At 43.4% G+C, this 20,266-nt stretch overlaps 1 protein-coding gene across 12 annotated transcripts in view; it reads left to right on the top strand.

Annotated features, from left to right (window-relative positions):
• Positions 1-20,266, top strand: part of LOC121603709 (polypyrimidine tract-binding protein 1) — a 265,540-nt gene that overhangs the window by 152,486 nt on the left and 92,788 nt on the right. The window contains exon 1 of one of the 12 annotated variants that reach the window (XM_041932850.1): positions 3,395-3,447. The exons of the other annotated variants lie outside the window; for them this stretch is intronic. Within the exon in view, the coding sequence (XP_041788784.1) occupies positions 3,445-3,447 (3 nt within the window). The 5' untranslated portion in view covers positions 3,395-3,444. Of the gene's footprint in view, positions 1-3,394; positions 3,448-20,266 lie in introns of those variants that run through there. 12 annotated transcript variants of the gene reach the window in all.

The following is a 20,266-nucleotide window of genomic DNA, read 5'->3' as shown; positions in this document are numbered from 1 at the left end:
CCACTGCTCATCACCAACACAGAGAGGTTAGTTGCCATCCGGTGTGTCGGCATATAAAGTCACCAAACTGTGAGGCACATGCTTTGCAAGGAACAAAACTGGCAAAACACAAAAATCGATCGTCTCGGGTTTTTAGCGCGAGAAGAAAATTACACACACCACCGACAGTGTAATGGTGTAGGAAGTTTTCGCTTACTACAGTAACGGGCGCTGGTTAGCTGGGTTTTCTACTGCTGGTCTTCGGATAGAGCAGGCAGCAGAGATCTGTCTGTCGGGAAATTGCGATTTTAATTTTTCAATCCCAAACCGGATGCGTTGACTGGCTGGTTGGCTTGCTGGAGGTAAAAAAAGGACTCAAAAATCGTTGCCGCTTGCCTTACCCTTTGCCGCACGCATTCGCATTCGTGAAAAACCATCATCAACGAGGAGACAACAGAGTATGGTAACGAGAAAAAGAGCGCGATACCAATCGCTCCAGCATGTTGCTGTTATTGTTGGGCGATAATTTTCGTGGCCGCGAAACAAAAAAAAAAACTCTGTCGCGCTGACGAACTGTGCACGGTATCAGCAACAGTGTGTACCAATGTTGCGCATCGGCCTTAGAGGCTGAAGAGTAGCCTGAAAGGTAGCACAATTTCCGTTCCGTGTGCTGCTGTGTGACGATTGCGATGTCCAAAACGCGATACGGCACGGCAAAGTGCTTACCATTCGCTGTTTCGCTAGAGATTAGAAGAAGGAGCGCGAAAGGGAACGGAGGGGAGGAAAAAAGTCTAACAAAAGCCATACTTTTTCAGTAGGAAATGAAGCAGAAAATTTAGGTCATAACCGCGGCTGGCTCGTGCTACGAGCGGCCGCGTCACAGGGCGGGTAGGGTGTCTGGCATGTACGGTTGGTTTTAAATTTCGTTAAATTTCGATGACACTTTAAATTGTGTAACTTGTAGGCGTAATACGCGTTAGATACAAAAATGATGTAATGAAATGAGATATTCTGCTGAATTAAAAAAAAACAACGAATAAAACGTAACAAAATGTTCTCTGCCATTAGTGGAGACGCCTGGTACTTTACACCACCCCACGTGAATGAGTTTGACCTGACCGCTTCCATGGCATGACTTTCGGTAATCTGTCTAATCCTTCACTATACTAATGTTCTTTCATCGTTCGTCAAATCCAGGTGCACCCTTTAGCCATAAGGACGCAAACCAAGGAAAGGAAAAAAAAAGTCCTTTTCTTATACTTTTTGCACCGTTTGCCAATACACCATTTTTATTTCAGACCACAGGTGGAAAGGCTAAGTGTACGTTGTTTTCCGTATCATCCGCCATTAAGTTCATGTTAGTGGTTGTTTTCCTTTCACCATTCGCTTTGCATTGGGGCTACTTTTTCCTCCGACAAAGGAGATGTTCCACCTTCACATTCGTAGGGTGCCACATTCGTTCCGGTAATGGTTAGTCCATTAATTTCACAACCATAATCTAGGTCCGGTCCGTAGAACACTCACACCATCCTTGGTGTGGTCGAGGAAGCCGGCAAACACGGTTGCATGTAGCCCCAGCATAATCCCGAGGCAAAGACCTGTTGGAGAAATAAGCTATAAGAAGGGGTTCGTTTCTTGCTCTAATTTTATACCACTTTTTTGCTCTTCTCGGCTTAAGGCACGATAAAACGTTTAGCTTAAAAGACGATAAAAGAAGAAGATTGGTCTGAAAGAGGGTCTACACCAGCCACTGGAAAATAGTGCATGTAGCGCTCGTGATCAGCCATTAGTTTCGCCATTTCCGGAACTTGCGGTTGCAAAGATTCTCGCGTGCCAAAAGCATCTTTCACCTTGCGTTGTTGTGTAGCTTTAGTAATGGGAAGAAAAATTGTATTGCGCTTATTTTTCACTGCCTTTCTATGTTCACGTCGGTTACCACTCTTGCCACTCTGCTCACGGAACTTGGATTAATTGAAATTTTATTAGCTAAAAAAATACTCCTACCAGTTTCGCCCCGGGGTTTCCCATTCCAAACTTGGCAAGTTCTAAGTAAGGCAACTACCACTGTTCACGTTTCCGGTACATTGCATTGGTCTCCGCACGTGAGATGGATTCCAGCGACCTCGAAGGAATTCGACTTGTTGGGCATGGTAGTGTGCAGCTACGTTCCGTTCCGCGTCTCTTGTAAGTGCAACATAAGCGCATACGCGTTGTGCTGCTACCGTCTGTAGTCTTGGTGTTTGTTTACCGCTTTTTTGTGTCTTTCCTCTCGTGAATAACGTGTGCACGAATCCATAGCACTTCGTTTATGTATCGCTCCGTTTGCGTTCGAGATCAGACGATGTGGTTGCAGGTGGATAATTAAAACAGCCAGCTCAGCATAAACGAACTCCGGTGGTTTTGTACATCATTCCTCCAGCCGGTACGGTACGCTGAAATGCTTGTGGAAGGGTGGATTTTTATGCATTTTTCTTCACCTTCTTCTATCTTATTATAACGCCTCTCGTGCTCCGGCTGTCTGCTGAATGCACATAATTGCAAACGGTTAACCTTGGTCGTCGTTGAATGTAGGGAAAGTAAAGCACGCAAAAGCAAGGCGGCTGCCTACAATGTGCAACCGCAAGAAGATCGATCTGACTGAGAGAGAGCGAGAGAGAGAGAAAGAGATTGCTGCAGCGCGCTAATTACCAAATGCCACAAACGCTTGCTGCGTGCGTCTTTTGGCTGCTTCAGTGAGCTCTGGCGTACAAATCGCTTTGCTATACGCGCAAACTTCACAGCCGGTTGGATTTTATCACGCAAAAGGGCCTATTAGCAGATCATTCGTTTGGCGCTTCGCTCGTGGAGCTGTGCGTTGTGTTTTCCTGTTGTATCGTTTCTGTGTATTTATTTTTCCTTCGCTACATACCTTGTGTTACTTGAAAGTGGAGTAAGTAATTAGTCCACTTCACTTGGAACAGTTTGTGCTGAAGGTCACGTATTACAAGACTACGGGGAGTTTCGAGAAAATCGAGTCCGAAGGGGCACTTTTGTCCATTTTATATGTAATGCGCCTTAAGCACGTGCCTTTGGCGAACGCCTATCGCTTGGTGTGCAATAATTTCTCGGTATGCGTTTGTAGGTTACAATGAAATGATTACCAGTATGGACAGACACATACATTCACCGGAAACTAGCTGTAATTTTCGGAAAAGGAAAAAAAAAATATTCAAAGGAACCTTGAGCTATGTTTTATGTCAAGACAGATTATAGGTCTAGTATTTGAATGAGAAAAATAGCAATGCACTCAATTCATTGCCAACTGTTGATATAGTTGAAGTTTGTTTGCCTTTTTGTAACTCAATGTTCTGTATGTTCTTTGTGTCTGATTGTTTTTTGATTTCTAATGAAAGTTATTCTCTTCTTCCAATTTCAGGTAAGCAACAGCGCGCGTAACGCACATATTTGGCAAATCGGTTCTTGAATATGGTATGATTTTGAACTATAATTATTATTACCGTTTTTGAATATTTTTGTGCCTAGATTTGACTTTACAATTACGTATAAAATCTCAATGAGTTGGGCAAATGAATCGTAGCTGAATCGTAATTGCACTTAATAAGATAGCAAGAAAGACCAATAGCAAAATGAAAATTCCTTTTTGACAAAATGTATAATACACATGTTTCAAATCTTTGGAAAGTCAATCATTGATTCACTCCGTGTACAAAGGAAGAAAAACATAAAATGGAATTTTTTATTCTGCTAAACAATGTTCCCTTATTTTCTTCACAAAGCTACCAAAATTAGGTTTTCGTTAGGAAAAATGGGAAACCCATACCCGGCCTGTAGCACTAGCCCCGAAGATCGTACTTTACATTTTGACCTGCCAAAGGTGGCTTCCGTTGCTCATGCCTCATTCCATCCGGGAGGGAGCCCAACCAAAAGTTAGTGGGAAGGTCGTTAATTATAGGAAAATAAATAATTTGCAGCAAACACCGTCCGACCAGCTTGGCCATGTTTTACCTCTCATCCCCCGGACGTTCCACCAGAAAGCGCACGGGATGGGGGAAAGTAGCACCATTCACAAAATGCTTGTCCAGCAGGACCCGTCTGGGCTGTTGCTGCTGCCGCTGCTGATACTTCTCATCGCTGCCCCTTGCGTCTTTGCTTATTTCGGCGCCAAGGTACCGGATTCACATGACTACTACTCTGATCCCACAACCACAACCTCTCACTTTGAATCGGCCTGTGTTTTAGATGGTGGCTATTATTTTTGTTTTTCCACCGGCCGGGGTTTCACGAACGTTTTCTCGGCTAGGGAAAACTTTTCATCTCTCTGCCGTACGCGCCGCTCCGCGCAAACATAACTCAACTTTCGCCCATCATAACTTTAGACAGAGTGTGGTGCGAAGGGTATGCATGTGCCCTCGGTCCCAAACGAATCGGCCTGGGCCCCGGGAACGCCCAATCGCGGTGCGCTCGGGCGAAAAAGGTTCGGTGTATTGTTTTGCCTTCCATGGGGCTGTTGTTTTTCCATCAATTCGCAGCTGGCATGAAGGGGGGGGATCTTTCGTTCGCGGTAAGAGATTGGTTCGACCATTGGCCAGCAGCCTGCTACCGCCAACCATGGTTGTTGCGATGGAAGCGTTCATCTACGGCGTTTAAAATCCGCCTCCGCGGCACTTTTGCATCCTTTGGCCAAGCGTGAAACCGGACCAAAGGATGCAAAAAAGCCACCGCACCAAAATTAACCGAATAATTTTCAATGAACCGTAATTTATTCAAAGTTTTCGCGCCACCGAATCTAGCGGGCTCCCACCTCGATTGGGGAGTTGTGTTGTGTTGTTGTTTGTCGAACGTTGTTTTTCAGCGGAGATGATAGATGAAAAATCAATGTTTTTTTTATTTCCTTTTTTCTTTGAAGAAATTTCAGCTAAAGAGCTAGAGAAGTTTGCCTTCCACTGTTTGTTTGTGTAGCCTCAGCTATCAGTGCAATCCAGTGAGTGAGGATGAGAAAGAGAGCTAAATGAAGAGAGTGAAGCATTGGTGGGTACGTAGGGGACAAAGTTTTGCGTAGCACCCTTAATTATTCAACCGATCGTAATTTCGAACCCGGTTGCAAAGAGTTGTTTATTACCTGGTACGCGTGGTGGCAAATTTGCCAAAGGTTTACTGTGTCTTTTTCGTTTCTTCGTGATTTTGTATGGATATTTTTGATCATTTTAGATGATGACACAAAAGAAGTAGTGTAACATGAACATTGAAAGTTGATTGAGATGTTTCCCTTGCATGTGTTGCGCCACAGGGGCATAGTTGGGATGATTTGAGAATTAAAATTCTCATATCCTAATCCGTGCCATAAACACGTTCAATCCTTTTCTAAAGTGTGGTTTGTTGTTGGCAAATTCACCAACATCGCAAATACATGGTTGCTCTGTTCGGTGTGGTTCTAGCTTCCGGTATGCCGGAAGTATTCTAGAAGCTTGAACCCTAACAAAATCTGTAAAAGAACTGACCAAATGCGAGACATAATCATAGCATTGGGAGGAAGTTGTGTAGCATGTTAGTGGCCGTGGGTGGCTGGGTGTGTGTGTGTGTGTGTGTGTGTGTGTGTGTGTGTGTGTGTGTGTGTGTGTGTGTGTGTGTGTGTGTGTGTGTGAGAGAGAGAGTTTCTGTGTTTAAATAAATAATAAACACGCAAGCATAAATTATGGTTTTAATAAATTTCATAATTTGCTCAGCACGTCTCTGTTGAGAGAGAAGCGATAGGAAAAAGGGTACATCTCATACACACTCAGACACTGAAACATATACACTGAAGCGATGGAAAGGTGGTCAGAGTGGTGCAGCGTGTGCTTATTATTGTGCTCGTGTCCGTTCGTGTACGGCTATCTCCGTGCACGGTAGAACAATTTATACGTCAATGAATATGATGATGATGATGATGGCTAATGGTGTATAACTTTCGGTTTTGATAGTCAGCGTACGGGATATACCGGAGTACCTCCCCCCCCCCCCCACTCGCTGCCACTATCCTTCTAGGACACACAGTGATGATAGTTTTTTTTTTGTTGTATAGTTTTGTTTCATGCACTATTGATTTTGCTTCTGGGCTGGAACAGACATTGCCACTGATGTTGCAAAATTCATTTTCCGGTTGCATGTTGTTGCTCAGCTTCGGAGCAGTTATGTACGCGGCACTGCACACCACCAGCTGCAATAGTGCTCTACGTGTGCCGGTGTTGCAGTTCCGGTGCAACAAGTGGAGAACATGTTTTGGAGTGCATTATTATTTTTATCTTTTGTTCTTTCTCTTTCTCGGCTACTCGCCGATTCACCACTGTGTGCAATGTTTTATTGCTCATGCATGTTTTTAGTTTTTAGTTTCGTTCTTCTTGTTGTTTTGTAATATTCTCTGAGCTGCTGTGTTGAATATACACACACACACATCGTTGAACCATGGAACATGTATTTGATTGTGGTTGCAGCTGATTTTTTATTTAACTTACACGGTTATGAAACTCAAGCTTTTGTGGATGTGTGTTGCCCTTACCAGTCTTGATACAGACAGGGTTTATTGTTCAACTTCGTCCTGACTGTGTGGCGTACGGGAAGTGCCGCATCCTTTACCTTTCCAGCTTTTTCCCTTATAAAAATGCCGTAATGTCTGCTACCTACCAACCGTCAAGCGCGCAAAGTTGCTCGCTCAAACAAACGGGAGCTGTCGGTTACGGTTCGGCTACCGAAACGCCTGCTCTACCGCTTCAACCTATGCTTCCGCCCAACGGACGGTTTACCCCTAAAGGGATAGCACCAGAGGTGAATAATTAAAATTCATTCTACCACGTTCTTATCACAAACATACATACAGAAACACACACATTCACACATTTACAATGTGTATATCATCGCTGTGAAGCGGCGGGAGGGCTGGTTCGAAAATAATTAGCATATGAAAATGTGGCTTACTTCATGCGAGCGCCTTGTGGGCAGACAATATCCATCGTCTTGCAAAAATAACGATGGATGGGTTAAGATTATGTGTTTGCCTCTCAGTTTGCCTGCTTGCGTCGTATTTCGTTCGTAAAACCGCGCTGAATTACGACAACGACGAACTTTGCCGCTTGTCTCCCAGGCACCCTCCGATTATCCTTCCACCAGAGAGGGTGTCTTGCGGCAAAAAACATACTGCCTTGCTTTAAACAATCATGTGAAATTTAAGCGCACGCATATTTGACGCCTGTTCCCGCTCCGTTGTGTGGCAGCATTTAAAAGTTCAATCCACAACCGCTGGTCTGGGGTAGGGTTCGGATCGATACCACGATGTATTAATGTTATCAAAACCGGAAAGGGATGGCTAGAAGGTGGTTCATAAATTATTATATCTTAATTACGCACACTTGAGTAAAGGGTATATGTTGCGGAAGACGACCGAGACTGAGACATGTGTTGGTTAACTTTTAAGTTTAGGAAAGATAAATGATGCTGAAAATGTGTCTTAATCCTTTTGGATTTCTGCGCATAAACATAATTTTTTAAAGGGTTTTTATATTTTTTTTATTAACCATTGCTAATTGATTCAAAATTACTCTTTAGAATGGGATGAATAAACGAAGCATAATTGTCTTAGTATGTTTGTTTTGCAATAATTAAAAAAAGTGATAAAGCAAGTTTTACGCCTGCTGGTTTGGTGTAATGTTGTTCTACTCCATTCGCTAAAATAGCTTTTATTCGTATTGATCGCTTAAAACCTAGACGCTGTGCTGTGTAAGGTTTCCCTGCCGTCAATTTGTTTGTACTCGTTCAGTGTCACGACAAAATCGAACGTGAGAACATGTGCATTGCTACCGATTTTGTAGTGTGTTACACTGCTCACTTGCACATTTGAGACAGCCGTACACTTCTACACGTGTTTACAACTCTTCTGTATGAACTCTCCCACAACTCCTTCCGCCCCTTTGCTTACAAATGGCCAAGTGTAGCAGATAGGGTCGACATGTTTTGGTTCCGTTCGATGTGCTTTACAGGGCGCCACATGTCCATGGCAATTGTGTGCAATTGTGCAGAAGCAGCGGGAAAATAAAACACTTACATTTGGATGATTACTTTTACACTGCAAAAAGTGGGACTCTCTCCCTCTCTCATTCCTCTTTTCGTCAAAAAGGCGAAAATAATACTATTTTCGGACGTGAGTATTGTGTAGTTGTGTGTCCTGTCTGCGGAATAATCCATGTTGTGCAAATCGGTGTCCATGTTTTGTGTTTACAGCACCTTAACATCGATTCGAATGCATCATCATCCAGGCGAGGTTAACGATCGATAGAGTGTTTCCCTGTCTGAGTGTGTGGGACAAATAGTAATAAAAGAAGAAGAATGAGTACAGAACGGGGCCAGCATTGATCGTGTTCGGTGTGTTTGCGCGCGTGTGTGAAGCATCGTGAAGTACCATGCGCTTCCACCCCCTTTGTCGGTGGCATGCACGACACTTGATTTTGTGGTCGGCGTAGCGAAAGGGGCCGCTGAGTCGCACGAATGCAACGGCCGAATGGGTGCCGATGGGCCAATCGTCGGTACGTGAAAATGTTCATCAACACTCGGTGCGGCAAATGAATGGTGCTGATGTGTTAATGTGTGTCTCTGCTAGTTCCCCTGGACGTTGGGTTGGGTGTGGGGCAGCGAAAGGCTCGTGGAAAGAAACATTTGGGCAAATGGTGTGGTAAACCAGGGTGTGTCTCTGTATGTGTGTGTGTGCATTGACTACGGATAGAGTTGCTATCATAGCTGTCACCACATCATGAAAGGTGAAAATTTTTGCTATTATTAATGGAAATGAAATATTCACACTCGAAGCGCGGCAAGTGATGTGCAGCCCGGGGTGGGGGTACGGCATATATCGACCCGGTGTTGTTGTGTGTCCGCTTCATTTCGGTTCTGCGTGTTGTACCGTTTCCGACAAGCACATACAGTCGGCAACAGGAGGCCCAAAGTCAGGTAGCAACGATGGCAAGGGAAGCACTCCCATGTGGGAAAGCCTCCATGACAGTAGTTGCCAGTCATCGACCTCTCGTTGCCTGTGCCCGGGGTGACCAGAGAAAAGCAAGATAGCAGAGGAATGAATTGAAGTGCAATCCCAAAAAGGAAATTTGCTTTCGGCAACGGGACATAAAACCTCGCCTCAACGCTCCTTGGTTGGTATGGTCTCTTGTTGTGGAACTCTGAACTGAGGAAATGCGGTGAGCCTCGATACGATAAGTTCTAGCTGCATACACTCTCTACTCTTATTGCTGAAGGATATTATTGAATGCATCGGTAGAGTAACCATGCTTTAGCTTCTTATAATCGAACAACATCCGGATTAGGTGTCACATCAACGTTTACGTTTCATGCTTCGAATCCGGATATAGACTGGCTGTAAGGTTTTGTCTCTATTGGTCTGAAGAAGTGTACTGCTATTAGATGATGGCAAATGCAAAGAAAAAAAAACGAAAAGATAATCCTTACGTCCACGTGTTATACCTGACAGTGAATGTTTAAGTTCATTCCGAAGACCTTCTCTAAATTGTGCTTCTCGGAAGTCTAAACCGCCTGCAGCAGATAGTTTGCAATTTATTTCAGTAGTGTATGAAGCTAATGTACAAAACTTGTGTATGCATGCCCGATGTATTATCCTGCTGTACGGATGAAAAGACAAAAACGGCACAACGGCAAATAAGCATTGAAAATGGTATGCCTGGAACTACCGATTTGAGGTTCATTCTTTTGCCTCTTTTGCATTTGCTTTGCAATCGCTCATGTGCCACAGGCGCATTGTTATTACAGAACGCAGAGCTCTTGGGAAGGTAGAAGATATGAGCATAGTGAAGCCACTTCAATATTTAATACGCTCGTTTTACGATACCAGGCTGCTCAGAAATGCAGACCTCGCGCTCCCACAGCAGCAAAAGCGACGAAGCAATTCTACCACCATCAAATCCATAACTACTGGTAAAAAACGCTCTCAGACTCACTATAATAGTTCAAGCCAAACCGAAGAACTCTCGGCGGAGCTTTTTTTACGGGTAGAGGTTTTGTAGGGGCTGCCGTAGGGAAGAAGATCCATTTCGGTTTTCTTTTCTGTTTCAATGTTTATCATTTAGGTCGTCTGGATTGTGTAGCAGGGCTGCGTCTTTCGGCAGTAGACGAGCGCACACGCAGTGCGCTATTATTCATAACCTGTAAAGGCAACAAACCCAACTCCCCGTTAAACCAAACCTTGTACATCCTTTTGTCTCCGTTTGTCACCGGTATGTTCTTCTTGCAATTTGAACAGATTGCATTCCATGGCAAAGGCGAGCAAAGGGGGTACTTCGAGCTGAGGAATGCCTGCCAAATGTGTGCTTGCGTCGTACACAATCGTAGAGTGAATAGAAACCGGTGCTTTAATGCCATGCTTTGGTTCCCCATTTTCTTCCTCCCGCTGCACCCCTCCATACGCAGGTAATCTACAGCACAGCATCCCGAGCGCGCACCGTAATCCTGGCCTGGCCTGAAGCGGCAAAATTGTCATTCATTTGCATGGGAAACTATTCCCCGGAGCATCTTTTCCGAGACAAGCTGCTCTATAAAGCTCCGGTGATGATGGGCGGTGATGGAGTTTGCACACCGACCTTTGGGGGTGTCCGTGTGTGTATGTGTGTGTGAGAGTGTTGGTTCTGGTGATAAAACAAGCTTAGGATTAAAGATACTACTTCGTTGTGATCGGGGAAGAGGGTAGCTGATGTGTGCATGTCGCCTGGTGTGACGAGGCTCACGATGGTGCCATATTTGCCTTGATGATGGGCAAAATGAATAAATAAGTAAGTAAATAAAACATCCTTGCTTACTTCGGGTGGGGCGGGTAGAGAATGGGGTAAGTTCTCGGAAATCCGTACAGCGTACGAAAACTTGGGCACGAATTATGAAGCGTGGCGCCGGGGAGAGGGATTGTAAAAACGGGCGAGTCATAAACATAAATGCAAATATTACATTACGACTGAATCCTCCGGCAAAGGATCGAGCTGGAAACGACGACACACGTCAATTGTGTGGCGAGAAGAGTGAGAGAGAGAGAGAGAGAGAGAGAGCAACCGAGCGGGTGTTGGGAAGGATAGCAAAGTGAACAGTTTATGTCGCGTGAGTGAGAAGTACACGAGAGGTACAGCCAACGCAGCAAGTTGACAATCATCACGATAAGGTTTACGGTTCTGCTAGAAGATGCTGAATGGCAGGGCCCAAAAACAGAGACAGCACTTATCTCCGTCTACGCTTTGGTGAGGAGGAGAAGGATGTCGCCTTTGGGGGATCGTTGTGGGGACGGTAAAGGGATGGAAATAGTACAAACAAAAGTGACATAATCAAAATTCAATCAAATTATTACTGTTGGCCGGTTTGAACGGAACGTTCAGACATGCAAACGTAACCCGCCGTTGTGGAGAATCAATTAGGTACGGTTAGGGGGAAAGAGAATGTGTGTGTGTGAAATAAGGAAAGCTTGAGAACGAAAGCAATGTTAGGAACGGACCATTAACTTGAATGGAGATTATGTAGGATACCAGCTAGAATTGCAATACTAAGTACGAACGATGTTTTACTTCGGTTTATCCTTAACCGATGCCATGCGGGATGAATATTTTGAGTAAGCGTCGTCGGTTGTTTTTGGTATCGGGCAGGTTTTATTAAGTACGAATGGCTCCTTATCGTGGAATCGGATTTGTCAATCGGAACGAGCTTTTTAGCAGGCCATACATTAGGAAACTCACATGCCATCCTTGACATCCTTGCTGAGTTGTCTACGCTTGTCTTTTGTGAACAATGAGGTTTTACATCGATCAAATCTCAGATGAAATATTTCGAAAAGCAGTGAGCTCGAGCAAGTTTCCCGTTCAATGTTAATTTTAAAGGATGTTATATTTCTCAAAAATTGTTTCTAAGCTCTTCTAAGAATTTTCTTTGCTCCTGTCACCTTTGCAGTTCAAACAAGATAATTACCTTTCAGCGATTTGTGTAAGGCTAACGAAGGACGTGATTTGACGTTGATACTTGAATGCATTTTGCGCTTATACGCAGCCTAGTTACCGACAGTTTAATTAGAATGTTTAGTAAAGATGCGCCATTTACGCCCGTAAGGCAAATGAAGCAGCTTACGTGTAATTTAAATCGCCTGAAAATGCTACCGGCTACGTACCTTGCAGCATAGCTCGTAAGTTGAACACGACCTGTTCTGGAACGGATCTCTTCATCAACGGTATTGGTGGAACGCTGTTTCATTCAGCGGTTCAGGTAGCTCTCGAGCGAAGATTGAATAATGAAGTAAAAGTTTTGCTGGTCAAAAATGCTTCCCTCATGTGTCAGGTTGAAGGCATACTTTTCCCTCGCCGCCAAATTTGGAAGTCAGCAACACAGCCGAACTGGGGGAGTAAATTTTTATTAAAAAAGTTTGATACAGACGAAGGTGTTTTGATTTATTTTTTTCGTTGTCTGGTTTCCCTGGCGGAATGTGGTCTGCAAGATGTTAATATGTTTAAATTTGGAACGAAAATTTGGAAAAAACAAGAAGAATAAACTACCGATGCAAAAAATAAAATAAAAATATTCAAATGAAGAGGTATGGCGGTCATGTTTTCACAAAATCACGGCTAGAGGGCATCTTTGTTAGTCTGGATTAAGTGTACTGGAATCACAACAGCAGACCATTTTACTGTAATAACATTATTTTCTTTAAACATTTTTATAACCATAAGCTTTGCACATACAAGGCGTTTTTTGCATTCTCAAGTTTCGCACACTCAATAGTTAGAGTGTTGGGTTGCAACTGAAATATAAATCGTTATCCTTATCCTTCGTTTTATGCAGAAAAAATTAAACTCCCACAAATACAAGCCCACACACAACGAAAGTGGGTGAGCGAAAAACGGGTTTCCGTTTGAAACGTAGCCCAACTCAGCAAGGAAACACTTTCCCGTCGACCTGTTTGTTTGCCTTGCGCTGCGTTTCCCGCCCAAGACATTCCAACCATTAAGGGTCACTGGGGCTGGGCTCAGCTCCTGAATCGTGGTGTATGCAACTCAGCAGGGTTGGGAAAACATTTTCCCAATTAAAGCGAAATGAAACCCATTCAAGTAAAAATAGCGATGAACAGCGGTTTCTCAACCGACGCATTCATACTCAAGCAGAGCAATACATGAACACAAACACACACACGCAAACCTATAAACAGAACTGTAGTGTGCTGATCTGTGACCTGGTCTCGTGCGCCTGTTGATGAGCGGTAAAAAAGCCTTTTTCTTCCTGTGCACCACCCACCACAGAAGGAAATGAGAAGTTTTAGGGCAAAAAATCGTTATAAATCGTATGCCTTGCCGTCTGCTGTTTTTTTGTTCCTCTTTCGCTGTTCCTTTTTCGCCCGTAACCCCTCAACCGTGTCACAGCGCTTCCACTGTACTTCCCAACGGCAGCAACAGCAATATCAAAATATGAAAAGCCTTTAGGCCAGGCGGCTGTGCTCAGAATGTTTGCTTCAAAACGGGAAGGAAACGTTTCTGGCGGACCCCTGATGATGATGGTTACGGGAAAACGCCGGTAAGGATCAGGGCAGCAAGAAATTATCACCCGTCCCCCCTACCTCGCCATTAGCAAGGAGATGGAGAAAATGAAAACACAACCCACCTTTGCCCACCCGGGCTACTGATGAGGAGGGTTGCGTGGAGGACAGGGTTGGTGTTATGCAAAAGCGAATTAAAAATTACTGCCGCCTTTCGTTCTAATGTTGATTTTGATTTAGCATCGTCTTACCTTGCCACGGGTAGCGTCACTTGATGGCCAAGGGAGAGAGGTTTGTTGATGCGTGTTGGAAAAAGAGGGAAAAGAGGGTATGTTTTGTTTGTTTCTTTCAGAGGTCACCTACATCGGGTCGCGCGAGCAGCTTTTCATTTTAATTTATCATTCTGACCTGTCGCCGGGGCTCGTTGGAAATGAGGATTCATATATTTTTATTTGAAATTCTTAAGCGTATTGCTGCACACTGTCAGTGCTAAACGACAAAGTATTTACGGCAGCATACCATAATGTAATGAAATGAAATTTGATAGGCTCTATGCAAATATTAAATTATTACAAATTTATAACGTTACCTTTAAACGATTAATTTTTCAAATTTGTAACTTAACATATGAGCACAACGTTCATGAAGTCGATTTTCATTGTAAAGCATTTGTCAAATGCTGTTTGTAATTTATTCTACAAAATGATGATATGTTAATTCTAATCTATTTTTTCCAAGTGTGTGATACGGAACAATGACAAAACTTGTTTCCTGACATTTGACTAGTTTTGCGAATGTTATATCCTATGCCTTAAAAATTCTGATCTCTCTTCAACTGTCAAATAAATCTTTCGTCTTTGACTCTACCTTAAAATGCTCCAAACACACTCTATCGCTCATCGACAAGGAGGACAAGAAAATCGTTTAATTTACGCTCCGTCACACCGAAAGAAAAAACTTGTGTATTGTAACTGTTTTTATTTTCTGTTAGATATTGTTTTAAAACAACTTTTCCCAACAAATCCAATCTGCTTCCAATGCTGCTACGATAAGACCGACAGACAAGGAACGGTTGTAGAAATTGTTCATCCTGTCCCGTTCTGTTGCAAGTTACTTGTTACTTTTTTACCTTTAATGCTCGTTTATCTGTGCAGATTTCGAACGCAATACGAAAGGCTCTGCCAGCGAAGTTCAATTTGCGTTCATCTTGCGTTCGATGAGTGAGTGTTTTTGCACCTGTAATGCCATATTGTACCGTTTGTAGACGGTGGACACGGCGAACCGCGGCGAGCATTATCATCGCTGGGCCAAAAGTTGCACAAAACTCACTTACCTTTTGTCGTGTTTCGTTAGCTCCCAGCTCTTGTGAACCGCAATGCTTGACAGTGCTTCCGTTTGCGAAGAAAGTCATCTCCCGTGATGCCGATGTGAAGTTTGATGATGTGGTGTGATTGTTCAGGGGAAGAGCGGTGAAGTGAAAAGTTTATTTATTTCACTTTTAATGTAGCCTGCTCGTGGGGGCATGGGAGGGGATGCGAGTCCATACGGACGACTGAACGGGATAGCGCAGATTGGATCGTCGTAGTCTACCGGTTTGTTTGTCGGTGGTGGAATGGTTAGTTTTTAGTATTTGCTGTCAGCGTACTCTTCTGCCTTCTATCGCAAAAACAGACACCAGCCAGGAAGGGACTACGATGACACTGACGATGTACTGTTGTTTTGCTTAACCTATCTGAAAGTTTTGCTACGTCCTCGTCGAATGAGCCAAGCAGCAGCATCAAATCAGTGAGTCAACGAGGTTTAATTTTTAAAGTTGTTTTAGACCCATCCCTATACCATGCTTTAACACCTACCTGTGTGTATCTCACCCGAAGTAGATACCTAAAGCAGATACCATCGACAGGGACTTTGAGTCTACTGGAATTGAGAGAAAGTGTGTTTTATTCTCGCGTAACTCTTTCAATTTAAACACATTGATGTATTAAAGTACAAGTTGCCTTGGCTTGTGAAGATATTTTGTGTCTCTTCTTTCCATTGTTTTAGGAGATCATAATGAGAATAACGCCATGGGCGGTTCGTTTGACACTTGCACCTGTTAATATTTGTATGTGGAGGAGTGAATGTTTGCAGAGAGTACGCCAGGCAGGTCGTATGCACTTTTACCGTTCCAATGATGCTGTCAAACAGTCTCCACGGCGACATTTAGAAACGATGAAACTGGGGAGTCCAATTTAGAAAAGAGAAATTCCCGCTATGAATTTTGCACGAAAGACTCCAAGCAGACCGTGTTGTGAAACACACATTCCCACTACCTGAGCACAGCAACTCCTGTGACTCCTGTGCAATGAGCTTACCAAGCCTCGGTGCGCAATTTTCTACGGAAAATGGTGACGAAAGTAAAAGGCTCCTGTTGATGGCCTTCAGCAAATCGCTTGCTGGGTGACGTCCCCATGATGCATTGTTCGTAAAGTGGAAGGATTGCATAGCGAGGGAAATAAATCTTGGTCTGGAGTGAAAGCGCGACCACCCTTTTCATTCCTTCCCAAATGACCGTCGGAAAGAGCGCAACGTGTGACAAGAGGACGGCGGGAAAAATGACCCTCCATTAATAAAGTTTTACCAAATCGTTTCCGTACGTTCAGATGGCGAGAGTAGTAGGTGTTGTTTTGCTGAACTTTGCGAGGAAAATAAATGCAAACTTTTATTATTTACCTGCGCAGGGCTTCGGTTCACGGTCCGTTTCAACGAGTGGCTATGAAGCAGGGCACGGGCTTTCTTCATTTGTTCGAGAAGGATGCCCTGCCATTACGGAGGACGTTCTTGGCCGCCTTGGTGAAACGAGCAAGAATTTCTCCCTTCGCATCTGGAAAATAAAATGATACGAACGAAAGCAAGAGCTACATATTGAATGGGAGGAATGAATAATTTAATGCGCTTTATGTGTGTTTTGTTTTTCCCAGCGTGAGACAAATATCCAAGAAAAGGTGTCCCCTGAAGCGGGCGGGCGATTTTGCCATTAAAAATTAACACTATCATCTATTGCCGTGTTTGCGAGGAAACTGGTGTGTATTGCTTTCATCCCTTTGGTGGGTCGTTCTAAACCCACACGGACAGGTAAACTAATGAAAATGGGGGATCATTTCTTGTTAGTCGGTAATTTCATTTTCAACGTCGTCGGCATCCTGTGTAGCAACATTGTTGAAATAATGATTATTGTGCATAGTCCGTGGATGGCGTTGCCTAACGCAATGATCATTGTGAAGATAAAACAGCACAATACATGCATGAACTAGTAAGACCGATGAAATCGACCTTGCAGAAAGAAGTAAAGGTTTCTATTCATAAAATTCTTCCTACCTTGTTCAACACCTCCTTCAACACTTCCTACCTTGACTCTATAAGCTCTGCTTGAGTTGCGTATGATGAAGGTTCATCATTATCTGGAGGTGCGTTACATTTGTGCACCATCATGAGTACAAAATCTACTGGATATCACACAACTGTACAACATTATAACACAGCGGTTAAGTGTGATAGTGTCCTACATCATTACAACCGAGTGTGCTTTGTTTTCGTCTAGTGCACTGCACTTTTAAATAATTTGTCTATACATGTTTATTCGTCGTGTGCTGAATTCATCTGGATCTTTCGTCCAACTTGTTTGACGGCCGTCGGTTAGTATTCACCGCCAAACAGCGTATTTAGTATTCTGGGATCATCCCGCGCTCTTAAAGTGTTTTGTATGACGGTATAAACAAAGCAGCTAAAGAGCAGAAAAATCTTTTGCGGTAGCATACAAGTGTCAGGTATGCCAGGTGCAGTGTTGGGGTTTTACAGGACTGTTTTACTTAATTTATAATAAAAGTTGAAACTGTTTGTGAAATGGCGATACAATTAGGTAGAATAGTAACTAGGCTTTCTTTGATTTGTTTTGCTGTTTTTATGCATGGTTGAGCACATACAAACTACTTTGTATTATTGATTCGCCAGTAAATCTGAAAGATGTCAATTTTTTGCGCCATTTCTTCAAATACATGATACTGCCAAAAAATCAACAAAGTAAATATTCTAAAGTGAATTATAATCAAATGCCATTTCGTTGTTTGGGAATATTCCAAGATATGATTTATTCTTGTACTTTTTCGTCCTTATGTCCGTTGCAATCATCTATAGTATTGGGTTATGTCAGATGAACATCATATTTATCTTAAAGTCCCATATTATCGCCTATCTTCTAATGTCAAGCCATAAGCGTCACCTCATGACCACATTTGTTAGTCAAAACTACGCGTAGTTAGTAAACTGAGCGAAGCAGAAAAAAGGTCATTAGATGTGAGACCTACACAAAACAGACTAAAAAATTACATTCAAGCCCTCTTCAGGTGCAGGCGTGCATTTCCAGACCCAGGCATGGTTTTTGTTGGTGTTGTTGCTGGCTTGGATAGAGGTTCTTTACGTTCTTTAACCGTTGTTGGTGTCAGTCGTTACGTATAACGTTCTTGCTGCAGCATATTAGAGCTGACGAGAATGTACTCTCGCGCGAACACACTCGACGTTGCAATTGCAACGTTTGAAGGGTCTTGTTATTACCGTAGAATTAATCCCTTCTGTTGGGTAGGAAAACAACCCAGGATCCACCGAGCACCAGTCGGTTGAAATGGATCCAGCAGGAATGCGCAATGCACAGTCAACGACCTTCTAATGATTAAAGGAAGTCGGCCTATTTCCTTTGGCGAAAGCAAACTAACGAGAGCTTTTCGTTCGTTGGAAATATTTTTCACACATTCCAAACAATTTACCACACGAACACGCCGAGTTGCTTTGTGTGTGTTTGATTTAACTTGTTACCCTTACTAAACTTGCTCATTTTGACCAAATCTCGCCCCGCAAACACAGCTGCTGAGCTTGGTTTGAAGCCTTTTGCTGTGTGAGGATATGAAATTTTTTGTCCCGGATATTCCAGTAACTCTTTTCACACTCCAACATCAACTCCTTTACATGGCTACGGCTGGCACCTGCTCGCATGTACTAAGCCTTGGTTTATGTGCTTGGTTGTATTTGGTGTGGGCCCTTGATAGGTGGAAAACGAGACCAAGTTACAGCTCTTAAGTAAGACAAGATTGTTATTCGACACGTCCGATGAAAGTAACAGGGCGCGTTGTAGCGTCAGACTTCTCCCATGTTTATATGATGTTTCAAGTTGCATGTAAAGTAACGCGTCGTCTTGCTAGCAAGCGGTAAGGCGGTTCTTGTGTGCCGTGTGACTTAAGATGCCTTTTTGCTATGGAGATGCTCGTCGGTGGTAGCAAACTGTCAGTGCTCATAATTTTAGCTTCCCGCTACATGCGTTCTTCAAACTCGAGGTTCGACTTCTGGGGAAGCGCAGGGGCTGCATAAACTGTGTGATGAGAGTGAAGTTAGTTTTTCGCAACAGCAAAAAAGTGCAACGGTTGTTGCTTTCCAAGGGTGAGAAGGTAAATATTGCTCGAAGCGCCTTGCTTTAAAGCAGGTAGAAATTGAGCTGTACGATTTATTCTATGCAGAAGGGATAGTGTATGAAAGATTTGTGCGAAGGAACTGCTACTACCGTGGATACGCAAATTTTCTAGTCATCTTAATGCACTTTTAGACCGTAGACACCGATCGCGCAAGGATAAAGTTGAAGTGAAATGGGTGAATAGTTTGATAAGTCGTTAAAAAAAACAATTCATCAACTTTACGTTAAACCTGCTGATGAAGCGTGCTCGCAACAGTGGTGCCAAAAGTTTGCCTCAACAGCAACAGTTTAACGCACTCGGTGAGTAATTGGGGGCGGTTCAGGAAGATGGAATGGAAAATTCTTCACTCTGCAACTCCAGCGTGCTGTTTTTAAGTTTGGATAAATCTTGCCAAATTTTGTTAAATCACTTTTGAATGAATCGTGTGGTGCAAGTGGAAAACGTTTCTCGTACCACTTTCCATCTATTTTTGGCTGCTCTTTTTGAAAGAATGTTTATCCGGCCTGAGCCGAGGGAAAAGTTGTGAGTGGTCGCTTTCCTTTTCGTCAGAGCTTCTGACACTGTCTTGACAATGTGTTCCCACGGGAGAGAGGAAGATAAGCAAACAAACAAACACGCGCAACGTTTTCCGATGCTCTCGTCCCGGTGGGTTTATGTGCGTGTGCGGATGTCAATGTAGCTATCAAATTAAGTGAAATGGACGTTTTGTTTGGATATTTGTCCGCTTCCCTCCAAGTCGACAGTTTTATTTGTTTTCCGCTCTCAATTTCCACAATCAATTCGATGTCGTTTTTGTGCTCATAAGTTTGCCATTCTGCTGGAAGTGGAATGTGGAGTATGAACAATATAACACAACTTTATCGGTGCGTTGGTGGATCCATAACTGATGTCTTGGTGCATTCGCAGGGTGAGGATGGTCTGTGGAAGAGATTGAGTTTTCATTTGAATTTTCCCACGAATGTGTCAGGAGAAGGTGAACGTATCGTGACACCGCGTTCATGGTGCCCTCTTATCGAGTCGAGATCGATAGCAAACCGACCTATATAAACAGAAGCATACGATATCGTACACCCTTTCACGTAATGGACTGATAAGCATTCGGGGCTAGGTTGGATATTGGTTGATCGGGAAGGAAACGATGCTTCTTTCATCCTTGTTATTGGCTTTTACTGACAAGCAGGATGGCAACGGAAAGTCAACAATTGTGCTGAAGTGTTTCGTCGAGCTCTGTAAGCCATTCTGTAACGGC

Source organism: Anopheles merus, chromosome 2R (genome assembly GCF_017562075.2).
Source record: "Anopheles merus strain MAF chromosome 2R, AmerM5.1, whole genome shotgun sequence".
Classification (NCBI taxonomy): Eukaryota; Metazoa; Arthropoda; class Insecta; order Diptera; family Culicidae; genus Anopheles; species Anopheles merus.
Note: the sequence above shows the minus strand (reverse complement) of the source record. Positions and strands in the feature narration are given on the sequence as shown.